Source organism: Eupeodes corollae, chromosome 2 (assembly GCF_945859685.1).
Source record: "Eupeodes corollae chromosome 2, idEupCoro1.1, whole genome shotgun sequence".
Classification (NCBI taxonomy): Eukaryota; Metazoa; Arthropoda; class Insecta; order Diptera; family Syrphidae; genus Eupeodes; species Eupeodes corollae.
This window is the reverse complement of record NC_079148.1, coordinates 40393630-40417267: the sequence shown is the minus strand read 5'-3', so window position 1 is coordinate 40417267 and position 23638 is coordinate 40393630. Positions and strand designations below refer to the sequence as shown.

At 31.3% G+C, this 23638-nt stretch overlaps 1 protein-coding gene across 1 annotated transcript in view; it reads right to left on the bottom strand.

Annotated features, from left to right (window-relative positions):
* Window positions 1–23638, bottom strand: part of LOC129944629 (uncharacterized) — a 58561-nt gene that overhangs the window by 3470 nt on the left and 31453 nt on the right. The window contains exons 3-7 of the mRNA XM_056054195.1: window positions 10302–10517; window positions 884–967; window positions 675–812; window positions 469–608; window positions 43–408 (exon numbers count right to left, since the gene is read on the bottom strand). Of these exons, the coding sequence (XP_055910170.1) occupies window positions 43–408; window positions 469–608; window positions 675–812; window positions 884–967; window positions 10302–10517 (944 nt within the window). The remainder of the gene's footprint in view (window positions 1–42; window positions 409–468; window positions 609–674; window positions 813–883; window positions 968–10301; window positions 10518–23638) is intronic.

Genomic DNA, 23638 nt, shown 5'->3' with positions numbered 1-23638 from the left:
TGCTTATTATAGATTCTCCAAAAACTGAGAGGTTTTTCTTACCTTGTGTCAATTTCTTCAATTTCCGAATGTGATTCACTTGGGTAGTCAGATGGAATAAGTACACCCTCGCTTCCCGATGAGCTATGAACAGCAGCAAGTGCAGCATGTGCTCGTGGAATTTTCAAAACTTCAAAGTTTGAAAGATTGCCAAGACTACTGTCACTAAGTTTCGTGATCTCTGAACCACTTCCCATTGACATCGGAAGTCGTCGGACAATCGGAATAGGTGTTCGACGAAGGCAGTAAGAGGACACAGCTAGACCAAGAAGCAACAAGGTAAGGAACATGATTCCACATATGATCATAAGAATTTGAATGCCCTTAAGTGGAGGTTCAGAGATTGCTCCGGTTACAAGTTCATTCAAGCTGTAAGTAAGGATTGAGAGTTAGTTCTTGAATTGGGATATAAGAAAACATGAGAAATACATTGGTGCTGGGAGGCCTGGTGGAATTGATGGAACTGGTGGTGGATATCTGCAAACAATGGTTATTATTTCATCACCGTCCATTTCGAGGCCAGGGTGAAAACGTACAACAATGTTGTTTGTAAAAACACGTTGAGGTTCCTAAAATATATTCAAAACAAGTTAAATATATGAGTTTTTTTTTATTATAATGACAATTAAACATACTTGTTTGGTTCCACATCCTTTTAATGGCAGTTCAAGATTATAGCTTAGTTCTCCTTTACCAAGAACCTGACAGGCACTATTTCTGTCAAAATCAGCATAAGCAATACCGAAAAAGGGCTCATTAAATTTAAGCCCAACCTTTTTAGAAGCAAAACAAAAATTAATAGTTCAAATGAAGAGATATACTTTGAAAGTCTTAAAAGACAAACCTGCATAGATCCAGCTGCACAATTTAAAGCCGCTTTGGTGCGATTCAGGAAAATAATTGGACTTAGATCATCAAGCTTTGTCACCTGCAATAAAATAAAAATATAATTTAGTTAAGTGCTTAGAATAACAACAACAAAACAATAAAATGTTTTCATGTTCTTTAAAGCTTCAAGTGGTCCATATTATTTTTATATTTTCTTTTGGAACCTATCGAAAAACAGAATGTTTGTGTTTTTAGGACAGCATTTATTTTGAAAATCAAATTTTATTTCTAAAAGAACTCTGGATTGGAAGATTGCGTGAATTGTGAATTGTTGTGATGTCAAACACGTACTCTGCCTCCCCTACGTTTTTCACAAATAGGTAATCTCTATAAAACAAGAACATATATTCTATAACATATATATATATATATATGTATAGAAAGCTCCTTAATATTAAGCAAATGGAGTTTCCAATAAGAAGTTTCATATTAAATAGCACGGTATTTGTATGTTAATTTTACAACTATCTATTGATTTTTTTTTAAACGGCACGAAACGTGCTTGAAAAACTATAAAATAATTAAAATTCACTTTACGAATGCTCGATTTGTATAATCTAAACCAGTTTTGGATCTTAGTGAAATGTAATAAATAGTCGGCCGGCAATAGTTAAACATGAGTACCAAATTGGGATTGGGATGTGTATCGAAACTATTTCCATATCTCAACAACAGCTGATATTATAGCTACAATCTGTAGGGCTGACAAAAACATTAAAACTAAAGCCGTTCATCTAGGAGCTCCATCGCATATTTGCTAAATGGGTCCTTCAAATCTATCAAAATGATTTGGATTTTGGAGAAAATCCGAACTTTAACTTTAAAATGTGATTGCTTGGTGTGGTTTTTGAGCTGGATTAGTGGTTGTAACAGTAAATTGATTTTTCCACAAAATTAAAATTACAGCAGTTAAGTTGCTTTTTAATATTTTGCTCACAAATCATTTTTGACTCTTTCCATTTTGAACAATTTTTCCTTAGAACACAATATTTCCATTTAATGTACTCATGCTGGATTATTTTGAGGTTTTGTCTTACATAGAGATAGTTTATTTTCTTTTTCTTGGAAAAACCTGCCAAGGTTTCTGTTTCTGTCTTTATTATCATTAGTATTCTGATTGAGTCAAAAAATTTCAGAGTTGATCCTCGTAAATGCAGGAATACGAAATGATTTCACTATAAGCACTATCCTAAATCTCTCTAATGTTGACCATTATCTAAGTGGTTGTCAATTTCTATATAACTTTTGTTATGATGTATGATGTACAAAATCATCAAACAAAAAAAAAACTTATCATCTTCAAAATCCTCTAGGAAATGTACCAAAATCAGCTTAGGTAAACCCAAAACTATTACTAATACAGCTTTACAAAATTAAATATTCCCTATAATAAGAGAAACATTGATTTTATAAAAGAGTCTTTAATTCATTTACGGAGCCAATTTATTTAATCAGAATTCATTTGGTACCTATTGAAATCACCATAAAAAGAAGTAGGTAAGCCATTTTATTCAAACCGAAAGCAATTAGTATCAACTAAAGCAAAACCAAGGATACACTTTTTGTGGTAAGCTTAATCCTCTTCATTTAATGGCTGCAATTGCTTTTACACAGATAAATGTCCATTGCCATTCCCATCAAAGCTATCTATTATTCCACCTCAATACCTAGGAAAAACAGTTTTAAGCAAAAACCTATGTTTCTATGTTCAGTGCATGCGATTCATGATGCTCCCGCAAATAATAATAATAGACTAACTCACAATCAGAATAAGTCTGGGGGAAAAACTACATACCTTTTTCTTTGTTCTTTATGGTAATCCATTTTAATTGTACTTTTCATTACGGAAAAAATTCCACAATGACACCGCTAAGCACCCTCACTCATCCCATTTTCTTTTTTCTTCAAGAATTTCCGTAAATCCAGAAAAAAGAAAAAAATTAGGTTCAGTTTAATTTAAAGGTAAAAGAACCTGGAAGCAATAAAATCCCAACATGCCTTGTCATCAACATCGTTGCCGCCAATGGCGCTGATAGCACTGCTGTGGCCGCTTTGTGTGTCATCGTCGTCTGAGTATCGCTGATGTCCACAAAGACGATGTGACTATAATCTAATGTTCGTTAAAAATCCGCCTGGTGCCTTCAAAAGCGTTCGTTCTAAGTGTTCCAGTCACATTTTTTTTTGTATAACCATTCGATACGCTTGAATAGATTAAATGCTTGTGCTTGCTTGCCTTACAAACAACTTATCGTATCGCGGATAAAGTCCAACCACAGAAACGTGATTAGAATACCTAAAACCTTTAAAAGTATAAGCAAAATCTTGAAAAGTTATGACTTTTCATCAGCTGATATGGTTTTAAAGGCACAGTATCTTGCAATGGTCCAATAGGTATGCGGTACGTTATGGTCTATGGAGACATTGTCAATAAGTCTTAGGCAAATTTATTATATTCTATGTTGGGTTGGTAAATATGAAAAAAGTGGATACCTATGTTTTTTTTTTGGAAATATGGAAATTCAACGAAAATCTAATAGGAAAATAATAATTCCTTAATCTCCTGCTTATTATACCCAACACGACGACAACGACGTAAGTATCTATAATCATAAAAGAAAGAACCTTTTGTATAAGTGTATAGGCCCGTTATCCCGTTTTTTTTTATCTTTTTCTTTTTTGAAATTCATTGTGGGAACAATAGATCTCATTATGACTTTGAGGTTGAATACGTCTGTTATTATTTTGTTTTGTCTTTTCACGCCAATGATATTCTCGGTATTTCTGATGGAACATCAGCGTGGTGGAAGAGCCTTTTGTCAGTCTTTAGAATACTGTGCAAAAGAAAGTTTGGACACAAAAAATTATTCCTGCTTTATAATAGAAAAAAACGTATATTTTTATTTCGATCTTTATTTTTCTATGTAAACTACTTGATTTATTTAGATTTACAATAAAAATAATTGAATGTTTTAAAATATTTTTTTATCTTTAAAAAATTGTTTAGAAACTAATTATAACTTTAGTAAAATTATTGTGTTTGAAAGTAAAAGCATTACTGTTTCTTACTTTAAACCTTGTGAATATAGTTTTCAATCATGCAAATATTTATTACCTATACCATTTTCTTATCTCAAGAACTTCATATAATGAAGATGTGACTAAGGGATCTCCAAAGAAATTCCGTAGGTGTTTTTATAATTTAAAAATGAAAAATGTTGAAAGTTCGGTTGGAACATACTCATGCATCCTTAGAGTTCAAAATATTTCCTGTATTTTAAGATTTAAAAATGTACTTGCAAGAAAAGTGAGTTTTTAAAATAAAATGTCATCTGATTTCTTCGGTTCATAAGTTTTTGAGAAAACTTGAAGCAATATAACGGATCTATAGGAGATACCCTTGTAGAGCAATACTAAAATATATCAAGACAAAATTTTAGAGATAATTTAAAAAAAAAATCAGTTCGTTTTTGACACATTTCGATTTTTTGAATTTTTGGTCAATTATTGTTAGTGGGAGTAACTAATATTTTTCGTCTTAAAAAAACTTTAATTTCCAAGTCTAAACCCAATCGACACAATGCCTTGGGCTGTAGGGTTAAGCCTATACAGATGGCCGGAATCGGTTGACCAAATTTTTCGTACCATCGTAACGTCATGTTTGATTAAAATCTCGAGGCCGAAATTACTTACGAATGCAATACTAGCATATAGTTCCTCTATGTCGCAAGTTAAAATTGAAAGACATTTTCTTGTTAAATTTTATAAAAAAATTAATATAATTTTTAACAAAAAAATGGTGGTACATTTAAAATAAGTTGTACACGTGGCATGATGCGTTGGACCAATTCTTGCCTGTGACATCTTATTTTGTTTTCAAGGGTACTGACTCCGAGGAGATAGAGGGATGTCACAACAGGAATGAGGTTCGTAAATTTTACCAAAAGGTAAAAAAAACCTCCCAAGGGTACCAGCCACGAACCGAAGCCTGTAAAGACGATCAGGGAACATCGTAGTAGAACCACAGTTTATGTTGAGAATATGGAAATGCCACTTCTCCAAATTATATAACAGCGATGACGAACCCAATGCCGCTGTAAGGGAGTTAGAACGATTCAACCTCGGCGGCGTCGCAGATCAACAATTCTACCTACCCGACCTTGACGAAGTAAAGATAGCTATATCTTAACTTAAGTCAAACAAAGCTGCTGCAGCTGACGGCATCGCTGCCGAACCATTCAAAGCAGCAGGCGATGACTTGGTAGGGAGCATGCACCAACTAACTGCAAAATATGGTCGGAAGAAAGCATGCCCAATGAGTGGAATCTCAGCATAGTGTGCCCGATACATAAAAAAGGAGACCCTCTAAATTGCGCCAACCATACAGAGGCATCAGTGTGCTTAACTTTGCATATAAGATCCTTTCTGCCATATTATGTGAACGTCTGAAGCCGTTCGTCAACAACCTGATAGGTCCTTATCAGTGTAGCTTCCGACCAGGACCAAATATTCACACTACGACAGATCTTCGAGAAAACCTAGAAGCTTCAAATAGATACCCACCTTCTTTTTTATTGATTTTGAAAGCTGCGTACGACAACATCGATAGGGAAGAGCTCTACAGAGCAATGGCTCGTTTTGGCATCTCTGTCAAACTAATCTGTTTGTGCAGATTGACGATGGAGAATGCACGCTGCTCTATCAAGTTCGGAAAAAATCTCGCCGATGCATTTGATGTCAAAAAAGGTTTGCAAGATGGGCGATACATTGTCATGCGACTTCTTCAACATCGTTCTGGAAAGAATTGTGCAAAACTCAACCGTCACGTGACGGAAGCGAAGAAGACATTGAACAGCGACGTCTTGGACAAAACGCCACAATATATAGCTATTTCTTCGAGGTAGTTATGGACTTTGTCTACCTAGGCACCGCTATTAACACAGACAACAACACCAGCGCTGAAATCAAACAAAGAAAAACTCTTCCGAATCGCTGCTTCTTTGGACTTAGAAGGCTATTGAGAAGTAAAGCCCTCTCTCGAGCATGAAAATCACCATCTATAAGACACTCATCATCATTCCGGTTTTCATTTATGTCGCTGAGGCCTGGACCCTGTCAAAAAAAGATGAGAGCGTCTTAGGAAGCTTCGAGAGAAAAATTCTTCGGGTGATTTTTGGTCCCGTACGCATAGATGGAGAATGGGGTAGAAAATATAACGACTGACTGTACGGGCTGTACAGCGACACTGACCATAAAACCAAACATCATTCTTTGCAGCATAAAATTATTATTAAGGTGATATCATTTTGCCTTCGTAAAAGGTGACAAATATTTTGTGATCACTTTTTTGTTAACAAAATATCCTTAAAAGCTTTATCTTTTCGAAATCAATAAACAGTCAAACTCATGGTTTTTAAAAACCATTTTTTTGAATTAAAGTTTTTTTTTTCAATTTATTTGACAATTTTTAATTTTTAACATGTAAAAACCTTTAGGAGTTGCTAACATACTTTTTTCGATAGTGCTCTTTTTTGTTATAAATTAGTTTCGCATTCATATTTTCCACACAAAATTTGTTCTTGTTTTTATTTTTAGTCTTAAATATTCAAAAATATTAAATGTCTTATATAAATGCATTAATTTTTAATGCATTAATCTGTTATTTCAGTATACCAAAATAATATAATTTAAAAATGTTTTTTTAGACTTACTCGTATGTACATGTTTTGAAAAGTTTTGGTTTTTTTTGAATATCCGATTCTAATTAATTTTGTATAGGAATTTTTTGTCTTCGTATAATATAAGGAACAAAAATTGTCCACAGTATTGTATTAATGAGTCAAAAGAAAGCTCATTTTATTAATTTGCATACAAAGAGAAAGAAAGAATAAGCAAAAAAAAATACTTTGAATAGATAATAAATTATAATCATCTCATTTAAAAGGAACAAAACAAAATGCCTGATATGTATAGAAAATGACGTCTCTTTATGAATGTCCTTTGTTGACAATTTTCAATATTTTACTTAAATTTTTTATTTAAATTATCGATTTGGAACACAGGAGATTACTCCAGGGTAGATAGAATTGGTACCATAAAATATGAATAGGTACACACAGGTTGGTATCTTCTATACCTATACTTTTTCTAAACTAGGTGAAGTTATTTAATGCTTTTATTCACATACATACAAAGGTGTGGATATATATTCCAATGAATGTATATATTTTTTATGGAATTATGGAATGGTTTGAAATTCCTATGCAAATGACACCGTTAAGTGTATTTGAATTATTTGTGAGTGTACCTTTTACTCGTATTTGTAAAATATTCACGTGATGGATGATTTTTTTAAAATTCATCCATTGCATCATTTCAACATTTGTTGGATATTTTTTTTTCTTTCGAAAAGTTCAAATAATCAGATTATTCTGGAATTTTAATAACAATTCAATTATACCAGTTCTATAAGTTTCTATTGAATTTTAAAATATTTGTGTGATATTAAAATTTCAGATGAAAATGTTGAAAACAAATAAAATATAATTAATTAATTTATTTAATTTACTATTACTATTATCATTTATATTTTGTCTTAGTAGTAGGAAGAGAGATAGCAGTGATACGTGGATACAATAATATTTATCTTTAATTTAGAAGTCCACAAGGAAAACCAATTTTTAAAATGTCAAATTATCAAATGGTATTTTAAGGTTTATTTTGAATAAACAGAAATTACTTTTGAGACTATCTTCTTTTGCATTTGATGATTAAAAACTATGTTATTACTAGAATTAAACGACAGACTTTTTAATAACGAACTGAACTTTTTAAAATTCAATACAAAATCATTGATTACTCCAAAATTTTCAAAAATGAAAATTTAACTACAAATCTTCGCAAGAATGGTAAGGGAGTTACACTATTCACATTTTTCCTAATATGCTAGAACAAAGGAGATACACATTTTTCTTGAGATATTTATTTAAACTTCTTCCTTGTTTTGCTTTTCATCATGTTTCGAGGCTTGCAAATGTTAAATTTGTTTAATATAAAGATTCAAAAAAACAATAATAAAGATTCTAACCAATAAGCAATAATGACGTCTGCAGAAAAGTGTAATGTTTATGAAGAAGTGTTTGATACTATATCTTTGAGGTAGATTAATTGTCTATAAGCACCAACGAGTAAAACTAAATAAATAATTTCATAAGAGAAGATTTAGAGCAAAATCTTACAAATAAAAATCCTGTAGATCCGCCAGATGCCTGCATTTGCGAAGAAGAGGTATACCTGCAAGCTCTCAGAGAAAAACACTCAACTAGAATGCAGGAAATTATGCGAACTGCAAAGGTGTCCAATTTTTGGAGCGATTTGGTAAAAGTGCTGATCAGAAAAACAATAATTTATGAAAAACTTGACAAATACGAGTATTTAAACCTCAAAAGGGGTGAGGGTGAAAACTCAAGACGAAACTTTAGTGTCACGTCACAGTTGAAAAACAATGTCTTGAGATACAGTGTGTGTACAAAAATGTTCAACAACAATCTTGTACTAAAAAATAACATCGCTTTATTGTGGACTAAAACTACTATCAATGATGAAAAATAAAAGGTTTGACTAACTAGATACAAACGAAAGTACCGACCATAGTACAGACGTTACAAATTCCAAACCACATACGAGATTGTATGCTTCTAGAATGCAATCAGCCAATTTTATTGATTAACTACCAATAGTAGAGTCTCATTACTGTCGCGTTTCAACGAAAAGCCTTTATTTGAAACTGATAGACAAACAAAATTGGGTTGCATTAACTTCCCATAGGAAGTTATTTGTCGAATTGAAAATTTTGACACTTCTCGACGAGTCGAAATAATTACGTGTGTTTGTATGTTCGTACATCAGTATGTTTGGTAAGTTTTGTTCGTCGTCCAAAGCTCAAGAACCAGTAGAGACATCGACTTTAAATAAATTTTGCTGTAACGATAATAATGCAGAAAGGACTGTCAAAAAAGTTGAGTGGGTGTTTTTTTTACCATAGCAATTTTAAAAAAAATGTAAATTATTGTTCAAGTGGAAGATTGATTTATTAGTTTTAGTTTATATTATTGTTTGTTGTAGCAAAATTTTCCTTCATAGGAAACATATATAAAAAGGCCCAGGGAGGGCATATCAATTAAATTATAGTATGTGCATCCAAAAAATTATTTAATTTTGCAATATTAAATTTTCAAAATTCTTCATTAAAATTTTATAAAAAAAATAGAAAATTTAAGAAAATATTAAGTATTCCCACACGACACTGACTACATCGCTTTCTGTACAATAAAATGGACATCAATAGATTTGCCTTTGATTAAAATAAAAATGAAATCTATTACTAAAAAATTCTGTTTTAATAAAATTGCAATTAAAATTTCCGCATGGAAATAAAATATTCTTTATATTTTGTTTAAATTATTTCATTTTCAATAATTTATTTGGACTCAAAAATTACAACAAAAACAAATAAATGATAATCAATATCAATATCCTAATGCTATATTAAATTTAAAAAAAAGAATACAAACTGAATAAAACAAAAATGTAAAAAAAGGTAGAGCAGAGGTACCTACCTAACATAAAAATAATAAAACAAAAAGTACGAAAAATCGCATTATAACGTGTTATGGCCACATAACGAAAAACACTCATGCTTTTTTATATATAGGCATTAAATACAAAACGACATATGAATATACGGCCAAACCCACCGCATCAAGCAAAAAATAAAAAGGGTGAAGAAACTCGTCCTTTTTTATGACCACGCAATCATTCAAATGAAACACACACAAAAATATAAACCTTAAGTAAAACACAACATGACTCGAGGAGATTATATGTTTCAGGCGAAGCATCAGCCCGCCACGACCGACCACAGTCAAGATTTTCATACAGGGTAAAAACTTTCAATGATGTCAGCAATTTTATTACAAAATCTAAGAAATTTTAGTTTTTATTTGTTAAGACTAAGAATTTCTTAAAAAAAATGTAATAAGCTTCGTTTATTTAAGGCGGGTCCTTGAACAATTGCAGTCAACCAAATAAAGCCCCTCTCACTTACTACGAACCTGACTATAAGTATTTTATATATATGTATGTAAGTCGTTGCAAAATTTTAATGAGTATGGGCGCACCCTGGGGCAGAATTTTATGCCCTTTCAAAGAATTTTATGCTTTAATGTTCGAACCAAAGCACTGCACTTGATGTTCACGTTAGCGTCTTCACTCGGCCTGGTCGCAATGTGCACCAACCATTATACCATACTCGTACATAAAAAGCACTTTATTTTAGTTATTGGAAAAGAGATTTGATATCTTTGTTTTTGGCTTACCTTTCCATCGAGAGTCGCTTCCTCTGGCAGTCCTTCACCTTGGTATTCAACGTTGTTGGCATGAGAAGCGTAATTCGATTGACCCATAACATGAGTGGGATAGTGCAGCAACAGGATGCTGGCTAAGAGGACAATGACCAACAACGGTGGCGGCGTCGATGACATGGCTATCGTTATCGTTGACTTTGTCATTTTTGCAGATTTTCTCAGGCGCATCTAAAAAAAAGCAAAATTTATTACTTAGACATGTTTATTGTTTTCAAACAAAGAATTTAATTTAATTTTCAAACATCAAGAATATTGTAACTGTCCTTCACTTAAAAGGCAAACTCAAAAAACAAACAGTCTAAGCTGATAAACAAATAAAAAGGCACAAAGCATACAAAGGTACATTTAGGTATTTGTAAACAAATCTTATTGCAAAATCCTTGATATGACACAAAATGTCTGATGGTGATGATGATGATGATGATGATGATGACAAAGAATGTTAAATAATTGAATAAGGTGTTTAAATCAAATATAACTGGCAACAGGCAAGTAAAGAGAAATGTATAATGGGAATGGAAATGAATATGGAGGGTGAAAAAGGGGGCGGTACCTATTACAAAATAAGGAAGAGATTCACAAGTAGTTAATAGTCAAGCAATTTTTTCTTGAGGAAGCTTTAAATTTTGTTGAGAGCTGCTTTTATTTTACAATTGTGAATCCCGGCAAATAAATTAAATTCCTTTCATTCAATTTTCAGAAATATCCTTAAAGCGTTTAAAATAAAAGGAGCTCAGTTTAACTAAGGCAATTCAAGTTAAAATAGATGTAGTTAGATGTGCAATGAAAATGTTGTAAATTTTTCTGAGCTAATTACAAACATTTCTCGCTTTTAAAGTTTTAGTATTTATTTCAATTTTCGATTAAATACTTAATTTTAATTGAAAAATTAGGTTTCAGGCAACTGATTCATGGTATTAATCATGAAATAATGTAATTAAATGAGTCCAGAGCAGAATGATTCATTTAAATTATGTTTTTCTGCTTTATTCATATTAAACTTCATTTTTTAAGTAATTTATAATTTTTCTTTTAATTTTATTTCCTGACTTTTAGTTTTTGTTTTTCAATTTGATTTGCAGAAATGTTTGGAGCAAATAAATTTTAATTTTAAGTAATTAAAATAATTATATTGATTTTAAATTTAAGATTGTATTTTTTTTTCTAGAAGTAAAGATTAATTTTCGTGAAGGAATTATATTTTGAGAACAATTTGCATTTTTTTTTAATACCAGAAACTGTCCTTTTAATTACACTGAAGCGAATACGTTTTTATGTTACATACATGTATCATTGGTTTTTATATACTTGCCATTGCCATCGATCAAATTTAACGAGGTTTAATTTTTAATAAATCTCAACTTTTCAAGCTCCATAAGTTCTGACAAATATGTTTCATTAAACCTTTCTTAAAATCAAGAACCGATAATATATTTAAATGGAATTTGGAAAATGAAAACGAAATTAATATCGAGATGTGAAGGAGAACCTTCCAAAAATTCAGTGAGCTTATTATTTTGAATTTATTTTTTAACGCTTAATGGAAGCTATTAACAAAAAAAAAACTTAACGCAAGACTTAGATCTATTTTTTTTTAGTTTCATGTTATGTAGGCTTGGTCCAGAAAGCCCACACATAAGTATAGTATTAACACGGGTTGTAGAGATCGTTTCTAAGGGATGAAGGACTGATATGGAAGTCAATGGTGAAAAGCACGTTGTGATAGTTTCAAAAAGGCCATAATTTGTTTAGTCATGAGGAAGGCGAAATAGAAGGGCCTGTTTGACGTTGCTGGGTTTATTATATATAGGAATATTTTCTAAAGAAAATATTGAGTGTATGTGACCTGCAAAAAGCTGATGTAAAAAGAGAATATCAACGGCTTTGCGGAATTGTGGAGGGTTTGCAGAGTAATAAGTGTTAAACAAGTTGGTAAGAACTAAGAATAGATAATCAAACCAAGGAAGACTGCAAATTAAAAACATCATCGCTGTACAGATTGAATTTTTTGAGAGTGAGAAGAGTTCTGATGGGGAGACCAGACTTAATTAGGGATTTAGTGACATAGTTGTTTTAAGACCAACAATAGACCAACAATTGATGAAACCAGGGGATGAGTTCAACTTATTAATAATATAATCGCAACAGACTTGACAATTTAACTGAGTGTCACAAATTACTCCTATGAATGGTAATATCATGCGAAAGGAAAGATGCAAACGCTTACTGGTTAATGTTATAAATTGGCATCTAGCAACATTCTGTTCTCAGAAATGTCATCAGCATGCGAATAAAGACAGTTTGATAGTTAAGAAAAATATTAAAGGACTAAGGTGAATTCTTTGAGGAACTCCTGAGCTTGCACAAATGGGATCAGAGATTGAGAATCTGAAAAAAACTATATCGGCGGTTCTAGTTGCAATCTGAGCTATACATTAAAAAAGTGTGGAAAATCAAAGGGCTTCAAGTTTCAGATAGTTAAATTATTGACTAATTTTATCAAATGCTTTATTTAGCAGACTTTAGGTCTGTAGTGATAAAATCCACTTCATTATACCTTTAAGACTTTAGTAAGATTGGTTTTAGTGGATCTGCCTTTTAAGGAGCCATGTAGTTTTAAAGAAAAAATAGGAAAAAATAAACTGATATTCAATTTTAATTATAAGCAATTGCTTAAGTTGACAGTTTCCGTATACAAAAGTAATTACTAACAAAAATTCGTTAAGCTTGAATTTTGGCTTAAATATCTTGAAAATAAGATGCTGAAATTAAACTTATTTCTTACTTACTGTTTTTGGAAAAAATCATAATGCTTGTATTTTCTTAACAAAAATGTTTTTTTTCTTTAAAAATACTAATAAATTGTTATTTAAGAAAAAAGCTAAGTTTTTGATTGCAACGAACAAAGATGTTGACTTTCAGTTTTGTTTATCAAAACAAATGTTATTAGAAAAATAACAAAATTTAATTCAATTGTTGTTATTAAAAAATAATTGTAAGTATTTAAACAACAAAAACCAAACTCTAATTAACTGGAAATGGACACAAACAAATATTATTTCTAAGTCAATTACCGATTTTCGTTTCGAAAAAATACATACATAACATAAAAAAGTAAAAACTATGATATCACGTAAACTTTTTTTGAAACTTATTAATCATTAACCCTTTTTATTTTCACGTCAATTACACTGGAGTAAAAATAAATTAAAAATCTATACATGCATCATTCGAAACAAATTGACTCCTTTTGCGTGATGACAGTAACAAAAACAACTCCTTAATAAGTGCTAATTAGAACAATTAGGGATAGCTTCAATGAATCGTATGGGAAACTATAAATAAATATAAATTGTATACACATAGATATAACATACTCACATACATACAGTATATTTATAAAAGCATCGGGTACAATCTGTTCAAACCTTTAAAAAACAATCAGATCAATCCCAAACGAGTTACACACTGATGATGGAGCTGGGCTGGAGTTGAAAATAGAGATGGAGATGGAGCCAAGTCCTGGGAGTAATTAAGCAACTTAATGACTTCCCAGAATCAAGTCTGTGTATAGAAATTACATGTGCCACACTCAATATACCTTGGGCGCTAACTTATGTCCAAACTCCATAAGAAGGTATTTTTCATAGCCACACCATATTATACCGACCGATAAGAATACAAAACTTAAGAGTTTCGTCGGTTGTCCAAAGATGCTGCTGGTAGCTGGGTTCTTCTTCATCATTCGTCTATATACAGATGGATACGGACGAGCGATGCTGACTCTGACTCCAAATGGAGTTGACGTCAATCATTTAACGTATGTACAAGTTGTTCAACTTCATCATCCTATCCGGTCTCATCAGCCATTCCCACTTCGGATGTAAGACACTTGTTATGGAGTCGTTTTCTCGATTAAACTAGCAACACGCAATTTTTTTGATTCCTCACACAATAACAGGACAAGCAGAAAGCAGCAGCAGAAGCAGCAGCTTGAGCATCAGATATACAAAAAAACAACAAACAAACCAAACAAAATCCAACTGACATCTCAATGGGATGCTAGAGAATATACTCATCCATGTTTTCTTTTAGGGAGAGAGGTATCTCTACTACCGACACGGACGTTTCAGCTCTAGCTTCAGTTATACCAACCATACGAACTACCAACCCATTCTTGACTTCTTGACGTAAGCAGCTCTGGATTCTAGATTCTCTTGGCTGCCTTCACTCTTTGTTGTTATGTGTTGTTGCGGCTTCTTGTTAAACAGAAGTAAAAATTGTGGTCAATGCGTGGTATTTCCTTTGGCGAATTGGACATGATAAACAAATAATTCAAGAGGAACACAACAATCCTTGGCAGAGAAACGATATCATTAAATGGTGTTCTTTAGCTGTCTTATTTAATATTGTTTTAGTCATAATGGATGGGTTGAGTTTTTTTTGAGGTCGTTCAATTTGGTTAAAGTACATTGTTTAGTATGATGTTGAATACACGGATCCAGATAAATGGGATGGTTCGCGTGTGGGTTGCATTTATGTCAGTAGGTACATACCCAGTTTTGTTTCTTATAAGGCATCAAATTTTATGCATCAACTACAAAATGTAACACTTTAAAAACAATTTTAACTTGAAAATTATTTGAACAATTTATATGCAAGGTATTTTGAAAAAGGTGTGACCACGACAACACAAAACGGATTGTACGTTGCGATTAGAAAATTTTAAATGCAAATTTAAAAGATAGAGGGTCGGATCTTGGATGAGTGTCGATGCATTTAAAATTCCAGCATAGATTACCTACATTAAATAAAAACCCTATTATTAAGGTGAGTTTTGACTTTATATCTATGTAAATGGGCGTAATTTGTTGATGATTTCAGAAAATTGTCATTTTTTGTTGCATGTACTAAAAAGTATAGTAACAAAAATAACGGTTCACTGAATTCTCAAGCATTTATAGTGAATTTATTTATTCACTGAAAATATCACTAAAATCTAAAGTTTAAAATAATACAAATTGTTATAAAAAATAATCAATAATTTAAATTTTCTATTGTTTTTGAAATCTATAAAGATACCAAACCAACTGAGTATTGGATTTTTTAGTTTTCGTTTTTAAGTGTCATTGATATTAAACAAAATGTTTTATATTTAGTGAAGTAAGTAAATAACCAATATTTTAAAATCAAATTTAACTACTTTTGACTTAAATTTACTGTCTGTTTCAATTTATTTTTATAAAAAAAGTCTATTCATTTAAAAAAAAAATATATTATGGGGGTAATTTTTTTTTTCGTAACAAAATCTATTAGAAAAATATAAAACATGTCTACACATAAATAGTTAAAAATATACCTACAGACCAAACAAATTAATTTTGATTTATAAAATTTTGAACTTAATTTAGAAATATTTTCGATATATTTTAGTTTCATATTTAAATACATTTTTGAAATTTAAAATAAAAAATTTATAATTATATAACTTGATCAAAATAAATTATTTTAATCCGTTCTCCTGAAATGTTAAAAAAATATGAAGATACAAATGTATATTAAAAAAGCCATATGATAGGACAACCAAAATAGAAAACTTCATTCTAATCTATTATGCCGGTTTTTGAGGAGTTGAATTTTCTCATTTTAACTAAAAAAAAAACACATCAAAAACCCTTGTGATTTCAATCGACCCAATGGTTATGCTGTAGGTGAAATAAAATAAAGAAAGACCGTCGCACATACTTCCCAGAGCCATATTTTTTGACTTGACTTTTCTATTTTTGTTTGATCGAAATTTCGATTTCAATTCTTTTAATGAATGATTTTTATATTTGTTTTTAGTCTTTATACTTGTCCTTCAGATTAAGACTACAAATAGCAGCATATAATAAGCTTATTAAATTCTGATTTTGACAGAATTGTTTACGTCCGATGGAGAATCAAAAACTGTTTAGAATTTAATGGTTCAAAAACTCAATTCTGTCTTTTGTCGCAAAAGCTTTACCTTCTCCCAATGTCACTATTAATGAATGAGAAGAGGGAACAGCTTTCAGTTCTAAGCTGCTAAATGTTTAGGTTTTCATATTTGGGCTGATGTCCCAATAACGTACTTGTATCTTTTGGACATGATTGAAATAAAAGCTCTAAAAATGATAGGCAATCATAATGAGTCAGAATGTTCTCTTACTGAAACATTTGCTACTCTTAAAGACCGCCGTAATGTTTCATGCTTTATATTTTTCTATAGTTATGTTAATAAACAATTCTCTAGTGAAATATCTAATTGCATTCTTCCTCTCAAAAAATTCAATGTGCTGTTCAGTGCAAGTTCTGTGCAAGGATTCTTTTTTAACCGCACTTCACGAATGTGGACTTCCTTCCCTGGATCAATTTTGTTCACTCATTACAATATGCAGATATTCAAAACCCATTCCTTTCTAATATTATCCTCCTTTCTTAATTGCTCGCACTGTTTCGAATCATTATAAAGGTATTTATAACCCCTTGAGTGCACACACAAAAATATAGTTCTTACATGTCGCAATAAAGTTGTTCAAAAATAAGTTCAAAAAATGTTTAAATCTATTCGCTCAAACAAAATTTTAAATATTCACAAAAATTCTTTTAACTTTTACATTATGATGAAAACCTCAAAAAAAGAATATGATTAAAGCTAATTAATCTTTCAAAGTACTAAATTTTGCTTCTTTAAATCTAAATCAAGGTATAAAGATTACTTTTATTTTTCGATATTAATCCATCACAACCAACATTTTAATACCTTTTCTGCTGGAATAAGAAGAATTTGAATAAATTTACATATAAATAAGAAATGTTGGTGAAATGGTAAAAATATAATTTGAATATCAGCCATCATATTTTCTAACATCAATTTGTTGCATACAAATCAATGTTACAAATATAATGTACTTTGGTTGATGAGTATGAAATTCCATTGCCGTTGATATTTAATTAGTAACCTTAATTACAAATTTTTCCACAAAAAACATTGATTTACGATAATATGATTCAAAACCAATACCGTCCATTGCATGTCTACTCAAAGATTGAATGTTTACAAAATGCAACCATTTATGAAAGAAAATTCTCTTCTAATAGGAAGACGATTTTGTATTTTTTTTTATGTAGGAAAATGTTAAAAATTCAAAGAAAACTACAAAAACCTTAACCTGTACCTATCTCTATATCAAATCTTTTATTTATTTCAAAGTTTTCCGACTCTAGAAAATACAAACCTACTTTTTTTTTAAATACCAAACAAAAGTGTTTTCGATAATATATCAATGTCGGGCTACGTTAAGCTAGAACCATAGAAATTCAGAATAAGCTCTAGTTTACCAAAGAGCGATGATGGGGTTTGGATATATCTATATCTTGGTAAGAAGTGTATAGTTAGTTGAAGATTTAGTTCATTTTTATTTTGTGTGGATGATAATTGAAAGAAAAATAATGAAATGGACAGGAGAGAAATTTAAGTAAGTGAAAGAATGACGAAGCAAGGCAAGAACAAAATTAAAGAACCTCATTCTCTTTATAGGTAGTCTTATGCGAGTAATTCCATTTCAAACTGGGATAACACACATACATTATGCTATGAGGTTAAACTTTTAATTGAAATTGAAAAAGAATTAATTCCATTATGAGGTTGCTTTTTTCTTATTAATTTGTTGTTTGATTTTTTTTTATCTGAGAAGATAGATTGTCTTTTGTTGAGATAAATTTCAATGTTTGTTTCATAAAATTCTACTTTATTTACTTTTTAATTCATTTAAACTAAACAACAACAAAGACAAACACAGCTTCTAACTCAACTAAGGAAAACAATTTGAAAAATCCAAAGGCAAAGAATTAAACACAGAAATATTGATGCGTCAGATGCATCAGGTGTCTTTTTCACAATATCGAACTATGGTAGAAGCTATCAAGGAAGAACTGAAAGTCTATTACGTAAACTAACCAAAGATGGTTTTTAAAAGTTTTATAGAGATTTAATAGAGATTCAAACGAACAAAGTTTAAGGAAGCAGATAATAAGATTATGGGAATGTTTCTTCAACTTTCCCATAAGACACGTCAGACTTTTGAAACTCATACATAGTAAAAGTATTAGGATGGTCCTTATTAAAAAATTGAACAAAATGTGTTCGGAATTTTTTAGTGGTTTCTTAAAAGTTGAGAAAATGATTTTTTCCAGTTTTGAGATACTTTGAAAACATGTTCAAGATGAAAATTTCCGAAAATAGCGTGAGAAAATTTATCTTATTCCCTTAACTCCACGATATTGAAATATGCTTTAACATTGATGTCCTTATGATCTTTTCCAAATAAATTGTTTAATTAGTTTCGACATTTGAAGTATTTTAATTATCCTTTGAAATTACGATTAATATTACTTACAGAAGGGAAAAGTTTTCTTTTTATAGAAGTTAAAAATAGAAGCAGAAATCATGTACCTAAAGTTATTTTGTAAAACTTATGGCATTTGATGTCGAAGTATTAAACTTTAGCACTTTAAAATGAATTCAATACATGAAATCCATTCATAAAGTAAGTTAGTTGAAAATTAGATGTTGCTTCGGAAAAAATGCAGTTTTAAGAATTGGGTGAAATGTTTGCTTTAAACTAAATGTAATTTATATTTGTAAACAAATTAAAAAAATTGATTGCTTAATTTTAAAATGCAGTGACAATTTTAAAAACATTAATATGTATTAATCAAGCTTTGAAAACCAATATAAGTCGCTTCGCGGAAACTGAATAATAAAATAAGGACCACCCTAAGATGCAAACAAAAATATACATAGTATTTTATCTTATTTTCCATAGAAAAACTTAGATTTGATATTTTGCCACTTGTTTAGTTTATAAAGAAACTTTGTCGCAAAAACATTTTGGAAAATATTGTTGTTTGCAAAACCTTTTGAATTCTTTGATTTTGTAACTATTTAGCCTTAAATGTTTGTATGAAGTAATTTAGCAAATATTTAAATTTAGTGACGTACATTTTGGATATGGATTTTAAAGCACTAATATTTTCGTTAGATAATATTTTAAAATTTTAAAATGAAATCTTTTTTAGGAAAAAAAAAGAATTATTTCAAGAAAGATGAAAATTTGAATTTATTTTAATTTTATAGGCCTAATTCTATCTCAAAAACCGGAGTAGTACAAACAGAATTATTTCCTAACTAAATATGCATTCCATTTTTCTTCTTTTCTGCCATTTTTTGATATTGATCAAATATTTTATTCGGTGTATATTTGTTATTTTTTTCATTTTTAATTCCTTAAATTTATTTCAAAGTCTTTTGACTTTGTTTAATGCAAAACTTATGCCATTTTTCATCAGGACCATTTAATGTTTAATATTTTCCTACTCAATAAGACAGCTTTTTCTTAAATGGTATTTCAACTAATATATAAACTTTGTATTAGATTTTAAAGCCCAAAAGTTTAAATCCATATAAAATAATTAATGTTAAAAATAAAAGCAGAAACCATCAATCTCTCGCTAATAACCATAATTTTTCTGTATTGAATATCCTATGAATTAATCTATCTAATAAAATAAACAGATATATATTTGTTCATTTGCTTAAAACAATATTCAGATGTTAATAAAAGAACAAAAGGCTGTAAATATCGAAGTAAAAGATCTAACCGACGATTTCATTAAGCTTCTTTTCACATTTAATATGTGTTTTGAACTTTCTGGAAAAACCAAAGCCCCAAGAAATTCTTGAAGATATTTAAAAAACAAAATGCTTCAATAATTAATCGTGCAATGAAGCGCAAGAAATACTTCAAAGAAAACCGACAATACAAAAATTAGAAGAAAAAATATATACATACATATTATTTTGATGGTGTCAAATTCAACCCCACCTTTATTGAAAAGCAATTAAAAGTCAAGTAAAATAACAAAACCAAAAATTAATATTATGGAATGTTCATTTCCTCCGGCTGGCAACAGGCATAGCATGGTTCTATAATATTTTCCTGCTTAAAAAGACCAAAATGCCTAACCCTCAAGCATTCAAACAGATTTGATCAACTCACATTATAACCATAAAATCGGGGGAAAACATTTGTTGCTTTATACCATAATATTACAAGTATCTATATATATGTACATATATCTATACTCACTGAGTCTTGTATTTTGTATTGTTTTGATTTTTAGCCCGAAAGATAAAACCATTAAAGCCAACTATTCCAACACATAATCTGCTCAATGTAATCCACTTCTCTTTTATTTTCTGGTTACCTTTTTCCAACACTCTGAAGTGCTCTCTATAGAGAAAAATATTACGTGGAAACTGGTTTATGGCTTTTCCCAATCACATAGTTCGGGCTTGAGGCTATAACAACTGCTCGCTCTACCATCAGGCAAATGCATCGAATATGCATCGAATGGTCCATTCCCAGCTTCAGACTTACCTACCTACAAATATGTTTAGAGCTAGAGCTGTATAGTCTAGTCCTGTGTAAGTCCAGCCGATGTTGAAGCTGATGCCTATGCCGATGGATGACGAAGAAGTTGTTGTTCAGGAACAAAGGAATTGTTGTCAGTTTTCCCTTAGTAAACCGCCAATCAATGCCGCCCAACATCCTCTCGCTTGTCACCCCATTCCCCCTTACAGCAGGGTGGTTGGTTGGCTGACTGGCTGGCTGGATAGTGGCTTATAAGCCCCTACATTCATGGCATGGTAAAGTGAGTGGGCATACCGATCCACCACCACCATCACTCACCCCGTTCGCGTTACCTCCAAGCACATACCGATATCAATCTAGTTTCAGTGTACTGTGAATAAAACAAAACTTGATGCCATAGGTACTCCAGCTCTAGCTCCATCTATACAGCATCGGAATTGGATTAGAATATGTGGGCTATCGGGAGGTGGCGGTGGCTTTGTTGTCCGGACAACAGATGTAGCTATTTGTGTTGTGCAAATATTTTTGCATTTTCACGAACGGACAATGGTCACAGAGCCTATGAACTGGTTATTTGAAATGCAGCTGGTCTGCAGCTGCTTTAGCTGTGTAACGAGGTACCCAGCGTCGTGTACCGATATGGTTCCAGAAATGTATAAGACAACTTCAAAGTTGGCCAAAATCAAATTTGGAATATTTGCCATGGATTTCTTTTGTGTAGCACTTTATTCGTACGCATCGTCAGATGTGTGATATCGATATTCAATGACACTATAGATAGGCATATGTAGGTAATGGTACTTGTGTGTCCTGAAATTGCCTTTTTCCACAAAATGAATGCATGCCATTCATTAGGGATTGTTTTTCGCCTAACAATTCTTTTGTGTTTAAGGAGGAAGTTTTGGGATTGAAGAAAGAAAGCTATTGTTGTGATTACGGTGCCTAGTTTCTAACCATATTTTAGGTATTAATTTAAAACTTAACAGGGGAGCATTTTGATATTGAAAAATGCTTCAAGCCTCTTTATTCTTGTTAACGTACTTCAATACCCTGGTACTAGACTTTCTTTTTCAACAGAGTATCATTAAATTTAGCATCCGAGGCGTGATGGTTAGTGCGTGGGACAGTTGTGCTAGAAGTCTTGGGCCAATCAATGCCTGTTTCACCTATAGTTTTTTTTTCAAAGATCACTGACACTTGGGAAGAATTTACTAATCCTCCAATTGAAATTGATAAGTTTAGTTTTATTCTCAATTTTGAATTATTTTAAGAACTTGATAATGAAGAAGTATTACAACTTCTTACTGAGCACTTTGAGGTACTTATTTTTTAATAACTTCGGGATTATAAAAATGAACAGGTCTAGTGCTAAAAAGTAACGCTGAAGAAATAAAGTTATGAAATACGTTTATATGTTCTTAAATACTAACTTAATGCTTATGAACTCAAAAACACCTTTGCTAAAAGCAAAGCGTTTCGTGCCTTAAGCAAGCCATTCACAACACAATCCCATCGAAAAATAACTGCGCAAATTGGAGTATTGCAGAGATTATTAATGTTAACATAAACTGGGTTGTTTGTGCAGTTAATTTTGAAAAGAGCTCAAAACAATTTTGATTTTTGCTCAAGTCAATTTACGCAGCTATTTCATACCGTGAATGGCTGACCTTAGCCAAAGCTTTTACCCAAAACATGGTTTTACTCTGAATTTTTAAATTGGACGTCAATCTTGCTGGCCAAAGTCTTCATTTAAGTTGAACAAAATTTGTGAATTTTGTAATTTAGCTGGTTTTAAACGACCTAAGTATCATGCTAACATGTTTTTTTAAATTCAAGTCACAAAATGCATAAGACTCCTTAATTTTTGACATTTCTGTTCTGTTTAGGTTTGTTTACCTTGTTACTGTTCAGATGTGTTCCAAAATGTAAATATTTTTGGAATAGCCAGTAAATTGCAAGATATTTATAGTTTACAACTAAAATATTAAGCCTTTAACAATGGGTTTGTTTAACACCTTGCGCTAAGATCTTGAAATCACTCTTTAAACGTGTTCAAACGCACCGATTGAAATAAAAACGTAATAACTAGAATTTAATTAAAATGTTGTATTACCTATTAAATTTCTTAATATTAAAGAAAATGTCTACTAGAAAAATATTAAGCTGTACAAAATAGGTTTTCTAAAACTTTGCACCAAGGTCTTAAAAAAAATGAGCAGGAACCTAAAACAAAGATACAAATGCTACGCATATCTTATTAACAACAACGACGACGACGACAAAAAAGTTGAATCTTATTTGGTCTATCTTACAACCCATTTACCCTTCACAACACATGCCTATCGAAGCTAAAACCACAGACTTGGTCAGCTATCAGAATGTATTAACATTTTGTGGAAGGGCACTTCGTGTATACGAACGAATAATATAGCCAAGTTAGTGTCAGATTTTAACATCACAAACCCCGTCGCTGTCCATTGACCCATTTGCATGTGACATATCCTTTGTTATAGGATTTCTCTCTTAGTTAGACGATATCAACACCGATTAAGGTGGCAAGAACTACAACTTTAAGGGGTGATGATATAAATTATTTGATATTCCCAAACCTATCTACCTAACGAGGTAAATTTTCTCCCATGTAAACGCTGCATGCATATATTTTTATGCCTGGACCAAAATCTAGTTAAGTCCAGTTGGATTATGGCAGTGAGCCAAGAATTAATAATAAATTTCATAAATTTATTGGTGGCTATGGTGATGTCGCGGTTACGGTGCGGTGGCAATATAATGGTGATGGTGGTGTTGGTGGTGGGGTTGCTGTATCCTGCG